The 18691-nt window shown below is 59.3% G+C and overlaps 2 protein-coding genes across 7 annotated transcripts in view; both read left to right on the top strand.

Moving 5' to 3' along the window:
- Ulk1 (unc-51 like autophagy activating kinase 1) overlaps positions 1 to 7007 on the top strand; it is a 36714-nt gene extending 29707 nt beyond the window's left edge. Inside the window, exons 19-31 of one of the 4 annotated variants that reach the window (XM_048785879.1) lie at positions 375 to 502; positions 616 to 702; positions 1007 to 1275; positions 1702 to 1895; positions 2158 to 2267; positions 2407 to 2550; positions 2813 to 2872; positions 3199 to 3371; positions 3445 to 3617; positions 3698 to 3816; positions 4177 to 4334; positions 4939 to 5074; positions 5167 to 7007. In XM_048785879.1, the coding sequence (XP_048641836.1) occupies positions 375 to 502; positions 616 to 702; positions 1007 to 1275; positions 1702 to 1895; positions 2158 to 2267; positions 2407 to 2550; positions 2813 to 2872; positions 3199 to 3371; positions 3445 to 3617; positions 3698 to 3816; positions 4177 to 4334; positions 4939 to 5074; positions 5167 to 5222 (1807 nt within the window). In that variant the 3' untranslated portion in view covers positions 5223 to 7007. Of the gene's footprint in view, positions 1 to 356; positions 503 to 615; positions 703 to 1006; positions 1276 to 1701; positions 1896 to 2157; positions 2268 to 2406; positions 2551 to 2812; positions 2873 to 3198; positions 3372 to 3444; positions 3618 to 3697; positions 3817 to 4176; positions 4335 to 4938; positions 5075 to 5166 lie in introns of all 4 variants that reach the window. The other 3 variants (XM_048785877.1, XM_015505610.2, XM_048785880.1) reach the window with 3 other exon arrangements.
- Positions 7008 to 7171: 164 nt separating this feature from the next.
- On the top strand, positions 7172 to 17766 carry Pus1 (pseudouridine synthase 1). 3 transcript variants are annotated; one of them, XM_015505632.2, is made up of 6 exons: positions 7172 to 10803; positions 11462 to 11672; positions 12298 to 12435; positions 14303 to 14405; positions 16215 to 16906; positions 17504 to 17766. In XM_015505632.2, exons 2-6 carry the CDS (start codon positions 11472 to 11474, stop codon positions 17555 to 17557), a joined length of 1188 nt encoding a protein of 395 aa, XP_015361118.1. In that variant the 5' UTR covers positions 7172 to 10803; positions 11462 to 11471; the 3' UTR covers positions 17558 to 17766. The 3 variants fall into 3 exon arrangements, with proteins under 3 accessions (XP_015361118.1, XP_015361116.1, XP_015361115.1); XM_015505630.1 differs by lacking the exon at positions 7172 to 10803 and adding an exon at positions 10810 to 11031; XM_015505629.2 differs by lacking the exon at positions 7172 to 10803 and having other exon boundaries at positions 11041 to 11672.
- The last annotated feature ends 925 nt before the right edge of the window (positions 17767 to 18691 follow it).

The raw sequence follows: 18691 nt of genomic DNA, 5'->3' as shown, positions 1-18691 counted from the left end.
TTTAAAAAAAAAAAAAAAAAAGTTGCCTACGGGCTTACTAAATTCCGAGCTGGCAACATTGGGATTACAGGCAGGCGCCACCATGCCAGAAAGTTTTTCCAGTTTTGAGAGAAGATGGGAGGAAGGGGTGCTTTCTTTGTAGCTCACGAGAGGCAGATTGGGCTAGCAGTTGTCCCTGCAGGACTGTGGCTTTGGAGTCAGAGGGCCCTGGTTGGTCAGTACCTTGTTGGTGCTTGCTCCAAGGCCATTGCATTGCCTGGACAGCACAGTGAGGGCAGAGCCAGCAGCAGGGCTGTTTGCCTTTCTGACGTGGGTGAGGAGCTAGGGCCTCACCTCCTGGTCTGCTGCACCTGCAGATCCTCTGCCATCCGCAGGTCAGGCAGCACCAGCCCCCTGGGTTTTGCCCGAGCTAGCCCATCTCCTCCATCCCACCCTGATGGAGCTGTCCTGGCCAGGAAGCTGTCCCTGGGTGGAGGACGGCCCTACATGCCATCTCCTCAAGGTGAGCCTCTGGCTTAGTCCCCACCTGAGCAGAACTGGCTAACTGAGGTTTATATGGGGTACGAGGGACTCTGCAGTGTGTCCCAGTCTGACCCTGGGACCCTTTCCTTTAAGTTGGAACCATTCCTGAGCGGCCGGGCTGGAGTAAGGCACCCTCCCCACAGGGAGCCGAGATGCGGGCTGGAAGGTCCCCGCGTCCAGGTAGGAACAGTCAGCATGGGCCTGAGGACAGAAAGGTGGATGGGGTCAGGTGGCTGGTCTCCTTGTTGGGGTCTTGGAGGCTGTTTGTCCACAGCCCCTTCTGCTCTGCAGCTGTGTGCCCCTGCACGGGCCTCTCAGTCCCTCTGCTGGTTTCCTCAGTTGCAAAGTGTAGCAAAGGCATCACCTAGAGTAACTGTGGGGCCCAGGGATGTGTGGGGAGGGCGTGGCGGCAGTGGCCCCGTGTGTCCCTTTTCTGGAGTGCCTGAGGACCTGGGAGGTGCTAAGGCCTGGTCTCTGGTCCTAGGCTCCTCCGTGCCCGAACACTCCCCTCGGGCCCCGGGTCTTGGCTGCCGTCTGCACAGCGCCCCCAACCTGTCCGACTTGCACGTTGTTCGGCCCAAGCTCCCCAAGCCCCCTACGGACCCCCTGGGAGCAGCTTTCAGCCTACCACAGGCCAGCCCTCCCCAGCCAGTTCCTGTGCTACAGCCCTGCCGGTCTCTGCGTGGCTCTCCCAAGCTGCCTGACTTCCTGCAGCGCAACCCCCTGCCTCCCATCCTGGGCTCTCCCACCAAGGTGAGAGAACCAAGTCTGCCCTACAGGTTTCAAGGTCCCTCTGTTAAGGGCTGGCCAGCCCCTGGTGACCTCATGCCTGCCCTGTGTTGAAGCCTTGTAGAATAGGGACTTGTGGCTGGTCCTTAATGTGACACCCCGTGGCCGCCCTTTGGAGGGGACATGCACCTAGGAGGCCAACTTCCAGTGGCAGCACAGCATTGTAGCAGGACTGGCCACTCCTGGGGTGTATGGACTAAGGGACGGGGTGAGGGAGAGTCAGCACACTCGGGCTCAGCCTCCTCATCTAAGAGGGACCCACAGCTGCAGCCAGCTGCTAGGTGTGATGGCCTCTGTGCCTGCCCGCTGGCCCCTTGCAGCACCCTGCCTCACCCTCGCATCGCTTGGGGGCTCCCCAGGCAGGTGTGCTCAGGGCTGCTCTGTCCCCAGGCCCTGCCCTCCTTCGACTTCCCTAAGGCTCCCAGCTCCCAGAACCTGCTGGCTCTCCTGGCCCGGCAGGGCGTGGTGATGACCCCGCCACGGAATCGGACGCTGCCCGATCTCTCAGAGGTGGGGCCCTTTCAGGGGCAGCAGCTGGGCTCTGGCCTGCGGCCTGCCGAGGACAACAGGGGCCCCTTTGGCCGGTGAGTGGGGGTGGGAGGCGAGCTCCCCAGCTTTGTCCTGCTTCAGCATGCTGCTTGGTGCCCGCTGTGGTGGCTTCAGTGATCCTGGCTCAGACCTGGCTGCCCTGCAGCCAGTCCTTCCCTCCTGAGCCTCTGCTGCCTGTCGGAGGCAGGTGTTGGTGGGATCTGCTCTTGGTGGGTGGAGGGCTGACGGTGTCGCCTGTGCCTGTCCTTGCAAGGATAGCTGTGCGGGGCCAGGCTGCTTACAGCTGTGCATCTGCAGGTCCTTCAGCACCAGCCGCCTCACTGACCTGCTGCTCAAGGCTGCGTTTGGGACCCAGGCCTCCGACTCTGGCAGCACAGACAGCCTGCAGGAGAAGCCCATGGAGATTGGTGGGCCAGGGGCCGGGGGCAATGGCTGAGGGCTGGTGGGGCTGGGGCCAATGTCTGAGGGCCGGTGGGGCTGGGGCCAATGTCTGGGGGCGGGGTAGGACTGCCCCAGAGTAGGCCCTGAGCCCTCCTTGTCTCCCAGCACCCTCTGCTGGCTTCGGAGGGAACCTGCACCCAGGAGCCCGTGCTGGTGGAGCCAGCAGCCCCTCCCCAGTGGTCTTCACTGTGGGTTCTCCCCCCAGTGGGACCACACCGCCCCAGGGACCCCGCACCAGGATGTTCTCAGGTGAGGACCTGTTGGGGCTGAGGCAGCAACCTGGGGCTGGGGATCCTTTAGCTTTAGGTAGTTCCGAAGCCCCAAGGCTCTGAGATGGGCAGAGGGCCATCCCAGCTCAGCCCCAACTCCCAAGGTGTCCAGGCCAGTCAGCAAGCAAGGTCTGTGGCTCTTCTAGATTGTACCTTGAGCAGGGACGGTGCCTGGGACACTGGGCCCCTGGCCAGGACGCCAGCCTCTGTGTTCAGCCATCCTGACAGGCTGTCCTCTGTAGGCCAGTTGCCCCCGGTTTTGGCACAGACTTGGACTGGGGCCTGTGACTTCCACAGTGAAGGTAGTGGGCTGCTCCATCCTCTGGGACACCCTACCTTCCCTGGAACCTAGCCCCGCTAGGTGGGAACCTTGCACCCTCATGGCCTCAAGTGCCTCCACCTTTGGGTAGATGTGGGCTCAGGTGTGCGGAAGCCTGCAGCGCCCCAGGTGGGGTCCTGTGGGACCCCCAATGGCGGGGGGCCATTAATATGGCCTGCTGGGCTTTCCCTGCCACAGTGGGGTGTGAATTGAGGCCACCTGGGCCCTAGTGTGGAGTCTGCAGGGCTGGGGGCTGTGGAGCAGGAGAGGGGTGGGGCTGCCACCTCCATCACCAGCTATCTCCCACAGTGGGCTCTGCTGGCTCCTCTGCCCGTCACCTGCTGCCCGGGGCCTGCAGTGAGCCTGTCCCTGAGCTCCCTGCCCCAGGCCATTGCTGCAGCTTTGCTGACCCCCTCTCTGTCAACCTGGATGGGGCTGTGACCTTTGAGGCCCCTGATCTCCCAGAGGAGACGCTCATGGAGGTGAGGCCCCGTGGGGTGGCGGTGTGGGCGTGCCCCCGCCTGTGCTGGCAGTGAGCGCCCCTCCTGTCTGCAGCAGGAGCACACGGAGATCCTGCACAGCCTGCGCTTCACACTTGCCTTCGTCCAGCTTGTCCTGGAGATCGCTGCCCTCAAGGGCAGTGCCAGTGAGGGGGCCGGGGGCCCTGAGTGCCAGCTTCAGGAGAGCATGGTGGCCGACCAGATCAGCCTGCTGAGCCGCGAGTGGGGGTGGGTATTGCCCTGGGTGGGGCTGGTGGGCAGCGTCCTGGGGCAGGACCTGCGCCTCTGACCTGCTGGCTGTCCTGCAGCTTCGCAGAGCAGCTGGTGCTGTACTTGAAGGTGGCTGAGCTCCTGTCCTCAGGCCTGCAGACCGCCATTGACCAGATCCGGGCCGGCAAGCTCTGCCTCTCATCTACCGTGAAGCAGGGTGAGGGCTGTGGTGGCATGGCTGAGGGGATGGGTCCAAGGAGGCAGGAGCCAGTGGATGTGAGAGAGCGGGGACAGTGGGCAGGCAACAAGTGACAAGGCCACATGGGCAGCCCAGGCCAGGTGGAGGAGCAGCTGGCATGGTCCACTGGGGTCATTCACCCCTACGGGTGATGCTGAGCCTGGCGTGGAGGCCAGGAGCCTTGGGGTTTGTGGTGGGTTGGGTGCTTGCTCCCTGCCCGGGTGTCCTCCATGCTGGGCATTGGCCCAGCCCTCCCACCACGAGCTCCCTTGTCACACAGCCCTCCCTGGCCAAGGCGGGCCTGGGCTGACCTCACCAGTGCCCTCCTCCCTGCCGCAGTGGTCCGCAGGCTCAACGAGCTGTACAAGGCCAGCGTGGTGTCCTGTCAGGGCCTGAGCCTGCGACTGCAGCGCTTCTTCCTAGACAAGCAGCGGCTGCTGGACGGCATCCATGGTGTCACCGCTGAGAGGCTCATCCTCAGTCACGCTGTGCAGATGGTAAGGCGGGCTGCTGTGCTGGGACCCTGGAGGCCCATGGGGGCTTTGGGCTGCTGCTGGTCTCTTGGCTTGGGGAGCCAGATGGCAAGGGCGTCCCTGGACCTGGCCCACGGCCACCTCCACAGTCCAGCTGCATCCTGGTCATACTCTTCCCTGAGACTCACCTTCCCCAACTAAAACAGAGACCTGCTCTCCACACACTGGGGTACCAGGCATGCTTCTGTGGACCTCTGTGGCTGCTTTCCTGAGATAAGTCACACATAACAAAAGCCTGGCCAACCACAGGGATAGGCCTACCTGCCCTGCCTCTCGCTCCCCCCTCGGGCTGCCGTCAGGGCACCTTGTCACCAATGGTGGTATGAATGACAGTAAGCGAGTGCTCTGGGCCACATGGTGGGCAGGTGTCCCCAGGCCAAGCTCATAGCACAGTGGCCACGCTGGGCTGAGTGGGACACCCACTCTGGGGGTATCCACAGCTCTAACTGCCCTTGGCCTTGTGAGCGGTGGTGACGGAGCATTGGGCTTGCACCCCATGGGACAGTGCTTCAATGTGTCCCCTGCTGAGGAGGTGTGCCACACTGCCCAGCTCTGCCCTTGTCCGCAGGTGCAGTCGGCTGCCCTGGATGAGATGTTCCAGCACCGGGAGGGCTGTGTGCCGCGCTACCACAAGGCGTTGCTGCTGCTGGAGGGGCTGCAGCGCATGCTCACGGACCAGGCAGACATTGAGAGTGTGGCCAAGTGTGAGTGCAGGCTGGTTGGACGCCAGGGCAGGCTGGCTGGGTGCGCAGGGCGGCTCTACGTCTGTCCACTTCACCTTCCCTCCCCTCTGCAGGCAAGCTGTGCATCGAGAGAAGGCTCTCAGCCTTGTTAACTGGCATCTGCGCCTGACCCACTGCCTGGTGTGCTGTGCCCGAGGGGCTGGACCCTCTCTGCGAACCCTGCGGGGTGGGGTCCACGTGCTGGCCAGACTGTCAGGACAGGCCTGCCAGCCGTGGCTGATTGATGGTGCTGAGTCTGCGCCGCAGGCCCCTGGGAGGGCCACTAGGTGGAGCCATGGAGTTCAAGCCCCACCATGTGGTGTGTCTCCTGCTTCAGAGGCTGCTGGTCTTTGCTGGAGGTGAACTGCAGGGTGCCAGGGACAGCTCCCTCCCTCTGCAGGATTTCCAAACTGGTTCCCTGTGGCTGCCTCCCGTGGCAGGCACAGGCGCCGAGTGGTAGCAGGTGGTGTTTGTGGTACCTGCCACCCTCCAAAGCCCTGGGCAGCCCTGAGGACAGGCGGGGCCCTGAGACAGCATTGCTGTGTCCATGCCAAAGCAAGCTCTTCTTCCTCAGGGCTCACTGCCCAGTCGCTTGCCCAGGAACAAGGGTGTGTCCTTGGGTCTCTGCCCTTCTCTATAGGAACTGTTCCTCTGAGACCACCCACCCAGCTCTGTGGGCCACCTGTGCACTTTATGCTGACTGCCGGAGAGCTGCGTGGACGGTGCAGACTGCAAGAACCCTCTCCTGCTCTGTGGGAAGCATGTGGACACCAGGGAGCTGTGGATACGCATATAGGTGTATACACACGAGGAGACCTGCCAGCGTGTGTGTGTGCACAGCCTCCCCAGCCCTTGGTGTGGTCCTGGGAGGAACCGCTGCCCTGCAGGAGACGCTGTCCGTGGGCTGAAAGGCTCTTAGGGACAGTGTGAAGCACCGAGTTTCCCAAACGCAGAACAGATGTCCTCTTTCACACTTTTACTCCTAAAATGTGTCTTATTTTTCTGCAGTTCTTTCTTTTTCGTTGTTCAAAGGAGAGAATTTTAGGTGTTTGAGGAATTGCTCTGGAAGGGTGGGTAGGCCTGAACATTGCTGTGGGTGCCATGTTGTGGGGGGCAGGAGGTGCCTGACGGGTGCCAGGGTATGGCACGGCTCTCTTGCCGGGCACCCACTGCAGTATGGGTGTTTCTGGCTGGCTGCTTCCCACCATCCTGCTGTTTGGCCACAGGATGGGCAGTGCCCAGCCTCCGTCCCCACCTGAACATGGTGGGCAGGGGAGGGTGGACCTTCTGTGCAACAGGAAAAGTAACATATGCAGAACTTCCCCGGGGCTTCACAGCCGGTCCTGATGTCAAGGCTTCTTGCCTGGCGGCTTCTGGGCTGGGCGGAGCCCTGTCTCCCAGGGCCCAGGGTGGGGTGTGCTCAGGGTGCCCTGCCTGGGCCTCCCTGGTCTGCCCACCCTGGCTTGGCTCAGCTTTGCCAGCCTTACTTGAATGTATCCCTGAGCATCCACAGAGGCAGATGTGGGTCAGTGGTGCCCATGGTATAGGTTCAGAGGTCATGTGCCACATGCACAGAAACGTGTGGTTTTCCTTGCAATACTTGAAATGTCGCCACTGTGCTTGGATGTATGAGAAAACCCCCACCCCTGTCTCCCTCGTCGCCCCGGCTTCCCTTCTGCATGTCCTGTGTTAGTATTTATTGCTTTATGCCGACGGGAACCCAGAGCCGCGGCAGACTGGTGCCGCACCCTGCCTGCTGGCCCCTCCTGGTGCCCACGGCTGTGGCTGCGTGTGCTGTGAGTAGATGCTGCCCTCCACGAGGTGGTGCTCAGGCCTGTGTCTTGTTAGGGTGAATGTGTGAGTCCTCCCCTCACCTGTGTCGTGTGCCTCGAGGGAAGTAAACTTTGGAATTACCCATCGTGTCCATGTCCTGTTTGGTATGCCACTGTCTTCCAAGTCCAGCCATCTTCTCAGGTGTGGGGTCCCTCTGTGGAGCATGGTGTCCCCCAGCCCAAGTGAGGATTCTGGGGCCTCCCACGGTCCCCACAGCAGCTCACCTAGCTTTGGGAGCAAAGCCCAGTCAGAGCCAGAGCCAGGGACAGCTTTCTGGATTCATGCTATGTTTTGCCCTCCTAATGGAAACAGCCCCCCAGGCTGAGGGGAGTAGTGGGGCCCAGGGCAGCCACTGGCTTGACTCCTCTGGGAGGTGGACCAGGACGGTGTCCAGGGTCAGGTGGAACCCCTGTTTTACACAGGAGCTGCCATAGCCCTCGACACTGCCAGGACCCCTGCACACTGTGAGAACCTTCAGGGCACTTGGCCACAGAGCCCCAGCCAGTCCCTTTTAATTTTGAAGCAGAGTCTCACTACGTTGCCCTGGCAATTGGTCCTCCTGCCTCAGCCTCCAGGTAGCTGGGGTTACAGTCGTGGCCACTGTACTGGCTCCTTTGCCCTTTCTCTTTTCATTTATTTTGAGAGAGGGTTTCATGGCATTGTTGAGGCTGCCCTGGAAACTGATCCTCCTGCCTCAGTTCCTTTGCCCATTTTAGTGGGCTAATTCTGCCCTTTTATTGTGGGATCCTAAGGTTAGTGTTTTTGCTCAGGAAGTCCAGGTTTTCAGTTCTACAGGTACCCCAGTAACAGATGCACTAACGTAGTCCCCTCTTTGACTCCTCTGTAAGTGCCCATGTCTAGGGTGGAGAGGTCAACGGCCAACCTGTGCTGTGTTCATAAGGAAAGTAACTGCAGTATTAAATGCAATTCATTGGGAGGCTGCATCTTGGAGGAAGTGGGAGGTGCAGATCTTGGAAGTCTGAAGAGAAGGGTCTGAGGGTCTGCCTGGGGAGCCCTGGAGACCTGAAGCACACACAGATGCTTCTCAGCTGGGAAGAAGCTTCCCTGGGCGGGGTAGGCGGGGCGGGCTGGGGCCCTGCTCCTGTGAGGGACGTTCCCGCTGGTGTCAGGGCCCTGGTGTTCTGGGTTCACACTTGAGCAGTTGTAGGTTTGCAGTAAGCAGGGAGGCCCACAGAGTGGATTGCTGTCTCTGTGCCCTGGCGTCCTGTGCTGAGGAGCCATGGTCCTGGGAGGTGCTGTTGAAGCCACCAGACAGGGTGTTGGCTCATTTTTTGGGGGGGTACACAACCTGTGGGTCTTGACGAATGTGTGGTCGTGTGCACCATCCCATCACACAGAATGGCTCACTGCCCTGTGCCCACCTGCTCCTCTGCCTGAGCCCGGGAGCTACTGAGGACACCCCATGTCTATGGCTTGTCCTTTTCTTGAAGGCACCCTGAGTTCCCCAGCCTGGGCAGGCGTTGTGCACTAGAGCCTGAGGGGAAGAGGTGGCCCGGGAGGCTGGCCTGTGCACTGGGGCCCAGGGTGAGTGCTCTTAGCCAGGAGGGCGTACAGTCCCTGCTCTAGCACAGAAGCAGGACACCCTGGGCCTCTGTCCCCACTCGTGGGCCTCAGTTTGCCCTCCACAGACAGGTTCAAGTCGAGGTGATATCATCGTCTGTTAAGGAGGTGACACCATCATCTGTTAAGGAGGGAGCAGGTGTGGCCAGCACAGAGTATTGTGGGGGACAGGAGTGCGTCAGAGGCAAAGACGGGAGCACCTTGCTTGGACCTGGCTGCTGGCTTCTGGCTGCTGCGACTGGTCAGGAGGCTTAGTGTGTTGAGAGGGGCTGGCTGGGGTGGAGACTGACCTCCCAGGGCACAGCATAGCGCCTCAGGCTGGGTTGTGTCCTGCTGGCTGGGGGGGACCGTGGTCCCAGCAGACGCAGAACTGCCCAGCTGTGCGCTCCCACCAGGCGAGGTGTGTCTCGCGGATGCCTCAAGCTGCAAAGGCACAGAGAGCTGCTCTGGGAAGGGATCCCAGCTCCCCTGACGGGACAGGTGCTCTTGTGTGCCTGTGCTCGGGACCCTTCCCTCCTAGAATAATGGCAGGTGAGATGGCCTGGGAGTTGTCATGCATGGGTGGGTCACTTTCTCCTGTTCCCCTTCTGGCCACCAGCCTCACCCACTCCACATAGTCCATGAATGGTCCCAGAAAGGGGCATCCATTGGGCCTTCTGGTCTCCCGGTTACTCAGCACCAAAGCCACAACCTTCTGTGTCCACAAGGTCCCAGACTCTGGCCTTATTTCCTGTGGCTTTCTCCTTCAGCAGGCACCCTACAGGCTCTAGGTGGATGCCCCTGGCCCTAAAGCCTCCACCTTTAGGAGGGAGCAAGCCCTTCGTGGGGCCCACCTGGCATGCTCCTGCCCCGGGGCTTTGCACTCTTGATGGAACATGCTTGCCCTGTGTACCTACAGGGCTCCTTCCTGCCCCAAATTAAAGCATGTGGTCAGCTGAGTCATGGTCCCCTGTGGTGTGCAGGCCCTGATTCCTGGGAAACTGGGAGCATGTTGTAGCTGGTAGGAAGGACTTGGCAGACATGATTCATCTTAGGATCCTGAGTAGGGGAGAGGGTCCTGGATCATCTGGGAGGGAGCCTTTGTGAGGGCAAGTGGGAAAGCAGAGTTGGGAGTCAGCAAGGGTGGGGCAGAGGTCAGCTACACTTCTCATCTCTGAAAGTAAAAAGAGTCAAAAGGAATGCAGGCTGAGGGTGCTCAGGGTGAACGTGGTATTCAGAAAACGGGGGGACTGGCCTTTACATTGTCTGCTGTGGGTGCTTGACCAGGGACCATGTTGGCTCTGGAAAATTGTACACTAGTCTTTGGCAAAAAAACAAGAACAATGTAATGAGCTTTCCATGACATTAAACATTCTCCATTTAAAGGAAATGAAAGTGGCAGCATTTAAAAAATGTCATCCTTGCTTGAACAAATAAAAGATTGGCAAGAGGCACAAGTAGTCAGTGTTAGGAGCAGAGATGCAGCTGGGGCCTTGGGGTGTAGCCCAGTGGTGGAAAGCTTGCCTGTTACGTGTGAGGCCCTGGCTTTGGTGCCCCTAACACTGCAAATAAAATACAGTAGAGGTGAAGGCTGGGTCTGAATGCCAAACAAGCCCCTTCAGTGCCGCATGCCTCATCCTCCCCCACTGTAATGTGGAGAAACAGCACAGCCTTATCCATGGTTCCACGAGGACTGATCCAGCTAGTGTGACACCGATTGGAATTTTGCCTGGCAACGGCAAGTGCTGTATCAATACCTACAATAAGCCAGGAATCCTGGGCCCCATGCTGTCTGCACCCCGCCAAGCCAGTGGGTGGAAAATGCAAGGACCCCTGGTGCATTGTCAGTGCCAGGGGTGCGGCTGTGCGACCTTGGACATGGGATGTACCTCTCTGTTCCGAGGATCCTCTTCAGTAACGTGGGAGTGAGGATGGTGCTTGCCACTCCGGGAGGGCGCAAGGATTGGGCGAGTTAATGAATGTTGTCAGCTGGTATGATCACTTGTTTATTCTAGGGATCCTCACAGTGGCTCATTCATACCCTTACCCTAACCTTAACAAAATGGATTCCCTTTTGGGATACTGCAGGGCCAAGGGCTTCTCTTTGGATGTCTGCTGTGGGCCTTGGCCTTCGGTAACTGAGGCCTGGGAGGGAGCCTCGGCCCATGCTCCGCCCCAGCTCCGCCCCATCCAGTCCCCAGATTTTCTGGTTCCGCCTCATCTTGACGCGGAGGACTTTTGCCCCCGCTCGGCTGCTGTTGGGCGCCGGCCCGCTTCCGCCCTGGCTCACGTGTTCGGCCTCGGCTCCGTCGGCGGCCGTGAGTGGGGAGGGTGGGCGCCCTTCAGGTCCCGGCGTGCGGGCTGGGCCCTACTCGAGGGCGGCGGGAGGAGGGCCAGGGGAGGTCAGAGGGCCTCCTGGGACTGGGGCTGCTTCAAGCTCGGAGCTCGGCGCCCCGCTCGCTGCGCATGGGCGTCCCGGGCCTGCAGGCCGCGCTGCGGAGAGCCTGGGGACGGTGGCCGGCGCGCCCCGGCCCGCGCGCGCCCGGGTAAAGACCGGGCAGGCCGCCTGCTGCTCCACACCGCCCAGCGCTGCCCACCCGCCCCGTGCCGGCTGTCACTGGCTGCCTCTGTCCCCTTCTGCCTGTGATGCCCCACCGCTGCCCCAGGCTGCCCACCGCTGCCCCCTCCTCCCTGCACTGCTCACCTCCCCGCACTTCGTCCCCTGCCCCTTGCTATTCTCCTTTGCCATGGGCCGCCTGCCTCTGCCGTGGGCTGCTGTCCTACAAGGGCCCTGCTTCCTGCAGTCCTGTGTTGCCCATCCCTGCTGAGGACCCCGCCCCATGACCAGCCCATACTAGGCCACCCCTGGGCAAGGTCCCCAGTGAGGGCTGGAATGGGCCTGATGGGTACAGCCTGGCAGGTCTGCACCCTGTTGCCCCTGCCTGCTTTGGCCCACTCACTCCCATGTCCTCTCAGCCTACCCACCATGGCCGGGAAGGAGATGCACCCAGCACGGGCCTCACACCAGCAGGACAGAAAAGCCCGAGGTGGCTGGATCTGGGAGGACACACAGTACCCGCCCAAGAGGCTCAGGGGCAGCGAGGAGGAGGAGCGGCCGAGAAAACTGCCCAAGCGCAAGATTGTACTGCTCATGGCCTACTCAGGGAAGGGCTACCACGGCATGCAGGTGAGACTGTGCCTGGGAAAGGCTGGCTGGGTTCAGCTCTGCTCTCCTGGCACCACTGTGGCTTCACGCAGGGACCCAAGTCCTCAGGGCACACAGGTCATCTCCCAGGGTGGTGGGCCATCTCAGTGGCTTCCCTGCATGTGGCCTTGAGTGAGCTGGTGACTTCATCACCTTCTGAATGGGGTGTCAAATGGGCCAGGCACACTCAGGCTCAGAGGAGGGACTGTGCAGCTCCTGGACGCAGAAGGTCAGTAGGGCCACGGGCCTCTTTGCCGAGGGCAGTGAGGCCCCATCTCTCCACCCAGCTCATCAAGCAGCAGGCTTCTGTCTGTTCCTTGCAGTTGCCTCTACAGCTTTCACTTGCTTTTTCCAGGAGTTGAAGGGTTAGTAAAAGCTGCTATGCCAGACCCAGCTTTGGCAGGCCCTGTCACCTGTCAGGGACAGTGGCAGGGTGGGGCTGCCCTCTGTGGGCTGGATGCCAGTGACACAATGTGGGCTGCTGCGCTCCACGTGCTGTGGTGTGGACCAGGCAGAGACTGGGCCCAGTGGACTCCCTCATCCCCAGCTGCTGGCTGTGTGTGCGCTGCAGGCTCCAGGGAAGTGAAGTGTCCCATCTCTTTTCCAGAGGAATGTGGGGTCCTCACAGTTCAAGACAATCGAGGACGACCTGGTATCTGCCCTGGTCCAGGCAGGCTGCATTCCTGAGAATCACGGGGAAGATATGAGGAAAATGTCTTTCCAGCGTTGTGCCCGCACTGACAAGGTGGGTGGTGTTCTCTGCCCCTTGCCTGTGGGCACCAGCAGCTTTGGCTGCCTGCCATCCTGGTGCTCTGTTCGTCAGGACCCTGGCGGACAGGACAGGCACAGATGAGCCTAAATGGAAAAGACCTTTCTCTTTGAAGTCTAGGAGCAGGACGAGCTCACAGTGGCAGCATCAGGTGCCCGCCGCTGGCCCCACTGTGTTCTTGCTGGCCTTCACACTCTCCTTTCACTTGTCTCAGGTAGACTTGCCTCCGCAGGTGGTGCAGTGGCTGTGACCAATGCTTTAGATCCATCCACATCAGCCCCTGGATGCAGACACAGCCGTGGTCACGAAGGCCACACTAATGAAGGTGTGCTGTCTAGGAGCCACATGTGAGGGCCCGTACATGGTAGACTGTCAGCTCTTGCTCGGCGTGTGCAGGACGCACTCACTGCAACACGCGAGCAACACAGACTCCTCATGGGTGTGCTCTGCCCCGTGCATGTGCCAGGTCTTTGAGCCAGTATGCGTTTCTGATGGGCTTACAACCCCTCCTGGACTCAGCCCCGGTCAGCATGGGACTATTGTGCCTGGGCCTGGGCCCTAGAGCTGGAGGTGTGTCACCTAGGGCACCTGTATGGGCAGGTGGGGTGACGGGGCCTGAGAGCATGCGCCTCTTGGTGGCACCCAGTACTGGGAACAAGCTGGCTCTTATCCCTGGTTTCTGCCTGCCTGGCCTGCAGGCTGCCTGAGACACCGGAGTCTGTCCTGGACAGCGATTTGTGGGTCACAGTCCCCTGGGGATCTGAATAAAATTTTGGATCTTGTTCCGAGAAACGTAGTTTCAAAGGCATGTGGGTCTCCTGGATCTGCAGGCTAGGCAGGAACCCAGAGTCAGAGCGCCCTAGAGGGAGGTGTGGGGAACCCGTGGCCTGCAATTTTAGTTTCAGGGCATGAGGACAGTGATAGATTTGGTGTCCCAAAGCAGAGGTAGTTCTGTGGTTCCTGTTGTTGTTTGTGGGTTTTTGAAATTTTTGTTTGGTAAACAGGGGTCTCGCTGTGCTGCCCAGACTGGCCTCAGACTTGCACCTCCCGGGCCTCCGCCCCCAGTGGTTGGGACGCAGTTCTGTGGTCTTAGTGCTTTACTCTCTATTTCATTCTTCCGTTTACGTATCCAGTTGTCTTCAAGGTAGAAGAAGTTAAAATGTACCTGAGCTGATGAAGAAAGCCTCTCCAAACGTGGGCGTTTGTCCAGTGGGAATCGAAGCCAGGGACGCTCTCCCACCGAGCAGCATCCCCAGCCCTTTTTACTTTTGAGACAGGGTCTAAGTTGCTGAGGCTGGCCTGGAACTTGCGACCCTCCTGCCTCAGACTCCTGAGGTGCTGGGATTGCAGGTGTGGCGCCTGCACCTTGGGTGTAGTGTGGAGTCAGTCAGCTTTCACCCCACATCCGAGCCTGTGTTCCCAGAGGCCCCTCCTGGCCTGTGCAGAACCTTGCCCTCCCAGTGCCCAGGCGTCTCCTGTTGCGGCAGACAGGGAGCCTGTTCCTGGCTGCACTCATTCTAGTCCTGTGGATTGCACTGTACCTTCTTTCTTCCTGAATCTTTGGGAGTCGGGTCTTACGTGGGATTTTGCTTCCTGACTGCCCAGGGCTAGTCTGTTCCTTGATTCAGTGCTCTGTTGGGCCCTAGGTCATCTGCAGCAAGCTCTGCTGCTCTCACCCTGTGGGTGTGGACACTGCCTTTTCAGTGAATTCCTGCCTTTGGTGTACTTCGAGAAGCAGGACTTGTGTGCGGGCTGGGGCATTTGCTGGCCTCTTATCTCAGGACCAGTGTGCCATAGATTGAGCTGGAGGGCCAGGTCACTCCTCACTTTGCTTCCTTTACAGGGTGTGTCTGCAGCTGGCCAGGTAGTGTCCCTGAAGGTGTGGCTGATTGATGACATTCTAGACAAGATCAACAGCCACCTTCCCTCCCACATCAGGATTTTGGGTAAGCCTTGTAGCCAGGGGTGGGTGGTTTCTAGACTGGAGGCTGTGCAGGCCTCCCTCCTTTTGCCATGTCCCTGGGAATGGCCAGAGAGTGCAGCAGCTGCTCAGTCCTGCTTCTAGAGTTCAGTGTTCCTGCCTCCTTTGGGCCCCGGCCCCGGGTCCTCCTGCCGCACCTGTCCTGTAGAGCTGGGTGTGACGCTCCAGGCCATGGTCAGGACAGAGGAGATGTTCTTTAGCAGGTCTGATGAGTGGGATTTCTAGGCTCTCGGGTCTGTGGTGCCAGGAATTGAACCCAGGGTCCTGTGCACGCTGCGTGCATGCTGAGCTGCACTCAAGTGCTTTGTTCTTCAGTGCTGGGGAAGGCCCTTTTCAAAAATGAGAGAAAAGCCTGACCACCTCTGCCTTGCAAGTGGCGTACCCGGCCTGTGCTGTTTGGGTGGTGTGACTGTGCAGACTTCCGTCCTGCTCTTTTCCCCCTTGACCTCTGTGCCTTGTTCCCCCTTCCTTCTTTTGGATTAACTGATGCTCCTTATTCCATTTAATTAACAGCTTTTCTGGTTAGTACCTGTGATTTGTGTCTGTTGGTGACTGCTTAGGGGTGTCCTTCTTTCTTTGGTGCTGCTGGAGATGAACCCAGCTTCCTGTGCATGCAGGCCACTGCCCCCGGGAGCCATCCAGTCCTGCTCTGGGGTTTCTCTGAAGGGCCAGGTGGTTTTAGGCCTTGGGTGGCATAGATCATCACAGTCTCTATTGCTGCTTTTTTTTTTTTTTTTTTTGTGACCACTTTCTCAATCTCCTTTCACAGATTGTATACAATACAAACTGTGAAAAATTTTTGTATTTAGGGCTGGGGATCTAGCTCAGTTGGTAGAGTACTTGCCTCACATGCACAAGGCCCTGGGTTCAATCCCCAGCACTACTAAAAAAATTTTTTTTTTCTTGGAGACAGTTGCTCAGGGACTCACTCAGTTGCTGAGGCTGGCTTTGAAGTTGGATCCTCCTGCCTCAGCCTCCTGAGTTGCTATAATCACAGGCGTGCATCACTTCACTGGGCTCTTGCTTATTCTTCCAAGGATTTCCTGTGCAAGTGCAGCCATACGCCCCGGGTGTCCCAGCCTGTGTTTTGCCCTTTTACTGAGCAGCCCCTCGTACCAAAGGCCTGTGCTCAGCTTCTGGAGGTTGCTCCTGAGGCCAGAACTGCTTTCTCTCCACCTCTGGTCTGTGCCTGTGGGCCTGGAGGTTGTGTCCAGTCTTTCTGCTGCAAGTGCCGTGTCAGTAGCGTGACTTGGAGCAAGAGTGTCCCTGGCCACTGCAGCACTTCTCAGTCGGCTCGTGACCACGCATGTGCAGGCCGCAGGGGTCTACACCCAGAGGCTGCCCGCCACTCAGTGTCGTCACACCCTCGCCAGCACCAGCCTCAGCAGACCCACATGCTTCTGTTGGTCTGTCGGTCGGGCTTGTGTTTGTGTTTCATTCTGAGATAGGAATTCAGGACCCAAAAGCCCAACTCTTTTGGGGGTTACCGAGGATTAAATTCAGGGGCACTCAACCACTGATCCCCATCCCCACCCTATTTTGCATTTTATTTACAGACAGGGTCTCACTGAGTTGCTTAGGGCCTCACCATTGCTGAGGCTGGCTTTGAACTCGCCATCCTCCTGCCTCAGCCTCCTGAGTTGTGGTGATTATAGGTGTGGCCACTGTGCCGGGCTCCAAAAGCCCAACTCTTGGTAGCGCTTTGTGCTCAGCGTGGTGAGTGGGCAGCCAGTCCTGCACCATGCTCACCTGCTTCTCCTCGTGTACCCCCCAGGGCTGAAGAGGGTCACAGGTGGGTTCAACTCCAAGAACAAGTGTGATGCCAGGACCTACCTGTACATGCTGCCCACCTTTGCCTTCGCCCACAAGGACCGCGATGTGCAGGACGAGACCTACCGCCTGAGCCCAGAGACCCTGCGGCTCGTCAATAGACTCCTGTCCTGCTACAAGGGCACCCACAGCTTCCACAACTTCACCTCGCAGAAGGGGCCGCGGGAGCCCAGTGCCCGGCGCTACATCCTGGACATGTACTGCGAGGAGCCATTCCTGCGCGAGGGCCTGGAGTTCGCCGTCATCAAGGTGAAGGGCCAGAGCTTCATGATGCACCAGATTCGGAAGATGGTGGGCCTGGTGGTGGCCATTGTGAAGGGCTACGCCCCGGAGAGCGTGCTGGAGCGTAGCTGGGGGGAGGAGAAGGTGGATGTGCCCAAAGCGCCAGGGCTTGGCCTGGTCCTGGAGAGGGTGCACTTTGAGAAGTACAACCAGCGCTTTGGCGGTGATGGGCTGCACGAGCCCTTGGACTGGGCACAGGAGGAGGGGAAGGTGGCGGCCTTCAAGGAGCAGCATATATACCCCACCATCGTCAGCACTGAGCGGGACGAGCGGTCCATGGCCCAGTGGCTGAGCACCCTGCCCGTCCATGATTTCAGTGCCACTGCGCTTTCGGCGGCCCGGACAGGCACCAAGGTAGGCACTGGTTGTGAGGTGCAGGTCCAGAGCCTGCATGTGGGGAGGCTGGGCAGTAGTGCTTCTCCTCCTCCTAGTAGATAGATGGGCAAGTGTCACTTCCCAAGTTCACATGCAGCTGGAGGGGTGGGCCCAGGGCATGTGACCGCATGGTCAGCGCCCTGGAAACTTGCCTCCATCTGGCACTGGCTGCCTCCCTCTCTTCCCACTGCTTTGTGTTCTGGGGCCTGTGCTCAGTAGGGATGTCCTGTGGGCGGGGTTCACCAGCTAGTGCTGGATGATGCTCTTGGCCAGTCTGAGTCCAGGTCTCCTTGCTGCAAGCAAGGGTTGCTTGTGCCCCATGCTCAGCTGCCAGGCGTTCCCACCCCTGACCCGCTCAGGCAACTCTGCTCCCCTCCGTCCGGCAGGGCAGTCTGATGCAGGGGGCTCTGCAAGGGACCTAGTACAGTGTATATTTTAGAACAAGAAGGAGCTGTCCGTCAGACTCCTGGCTGGGGGCCGCTGCTCAGCTGGTGGGTCCTCCCACATGCAGGAGAGTGTGTGTGTGCGCGCGCGCAAGTGCTGGCCTCACAGTCCTTTCCGTCTGCCCCTCCGCAGGTCCCCAGTCCCCTGGATGGCAGCGAAGGGGACGGGGGTGGAGACACTGACTGAGGCTGTGGGGCTGGAGGTAAGATGGTGCAGCTTGCCTGCTGTGAGCACCGGGAGCCCAGAGCTGCCTCAGGATGCTGTCTCCAGTCCCCATCTCAGGAGTGCCGCCTAGCCAGCTCTGCTCCAGCTACCTGTGCACGCCTTGGCACGTGAAGACACTATTTTTTTAAAGAAGCGATTTTCTTATTAAATAAGTATGTTTTGCTTAGTGAGTCCTTGTTTCCTTTTTGTTTTTCACTTTTTTTTGGGGGGGGGGGTTAAGAGACATGAGTGGGAAATGGCTGCATCAGGAAAGATGCTGAGGAACACAGACCTGCTCCCTCCATGAGAGGCAGGGCAGGAAGGGCCAGGTACTTGGAGCCCCAGGGCAGCACACTGTGTCTACCCTGTCCTCTCCCTAGACCTGAGCAGGCACCCCTGTTTCTGTGCCTTGAGATGGCTGCCTGGGCAGGCAAGCCCCCGTCTGGCCTCAGCCAGCTGCTGGCCTGCTGCTGGAATACACCACTCTGTGTCCCCAGTCTCTGGGCCTCCTCTCTGTCCCAGAGTGCCTGCATGGAGCCTGGGCTTGGAGTTTGCCCTTTCTAACTAGGTCTCTCCACTGCTGCCACCTCAGTGTCCAGAGGGGGAGCCCACCGTTGGTGTGCTGGAATCCCTTCCACCACTCGGGCCCTTTCACAGCCAGGGCTTTCTCCTTTGTCCCCAGCATACCTCAAGTGTGGGCGTGTGCACCTGCATCAATCATTGTGTCTTACTGGGACTGAGCCCAGGGGTGCTTAACCACTGAGCCATGTCCCCAGCCCTTTATTTTGAGACAGGGCATTCATTATAAGTTGCTCAGGCTGGTCTTGAACTTGCCATTCTCCTGCCTCAGCTTGCAGAGTCCCTCCAATGACAGGTGGGCACTCCTGCACTCAACAGAATCCTTTACTCATGTAAAGTGTACAAAGAGTGACTTAGTAAGCTCTCCAAGTCGTGCAACTATCAGCACTAATTTCACATTTTTAATACTCCCAAATGAAAATCCCACGGACGTTTGAAGTCGCTCCCTGCCTGCTCCCCGACCCCTGGCAAGACAGCTCTGTTCCGCAGGCTCCCTGTGCAGGGAATCGTCCAGCCCCTGATGTGAATGAAGAGTAC

This window comes from Marmota marmota, unplaced genomic scaffold, assembly GCF_001458135.2.
Source record: "Marmota marmota marmota unplaced genomic scaffold, marMar, whole genome shotgun sequence".
In the NCBI taxonomy this organism is placed as follows: domain Eukaryota; kingdom Metazoa; phylum Chordata; class Mammalia; order Rodentia; family Sciuridae; genus Marmota; species Marmota marmota.
Note: the sequence above shows the minus strand (reverse complement) of the source record. Positions and strands in the feature narration are given on the sequence as shown.

Coding starts and splice junctions, on each gene's coding strand:
- Pus1 (XM_015505629.2), top strand. CDS start 11,379: ATGGGCCTGATGGGTACAGCCTGGCAGGTCTGCACCCTGTTGCCCCTG. Junction 12,436..14,302: donor GTTGTGCCCGCACTGACAAG/GTGGGTGGTGTT, acceptor CTTCCTTTACAG/GGTGTGTCTGCAGCTGGCCA. Junction 16,907..17,503: donor CGGCCCGGACAGGCACCAAG/GTAGGCACTGGT, acceptor GCCCCTCCGCAG/GTCCCCAGTCCCCTGGATGG.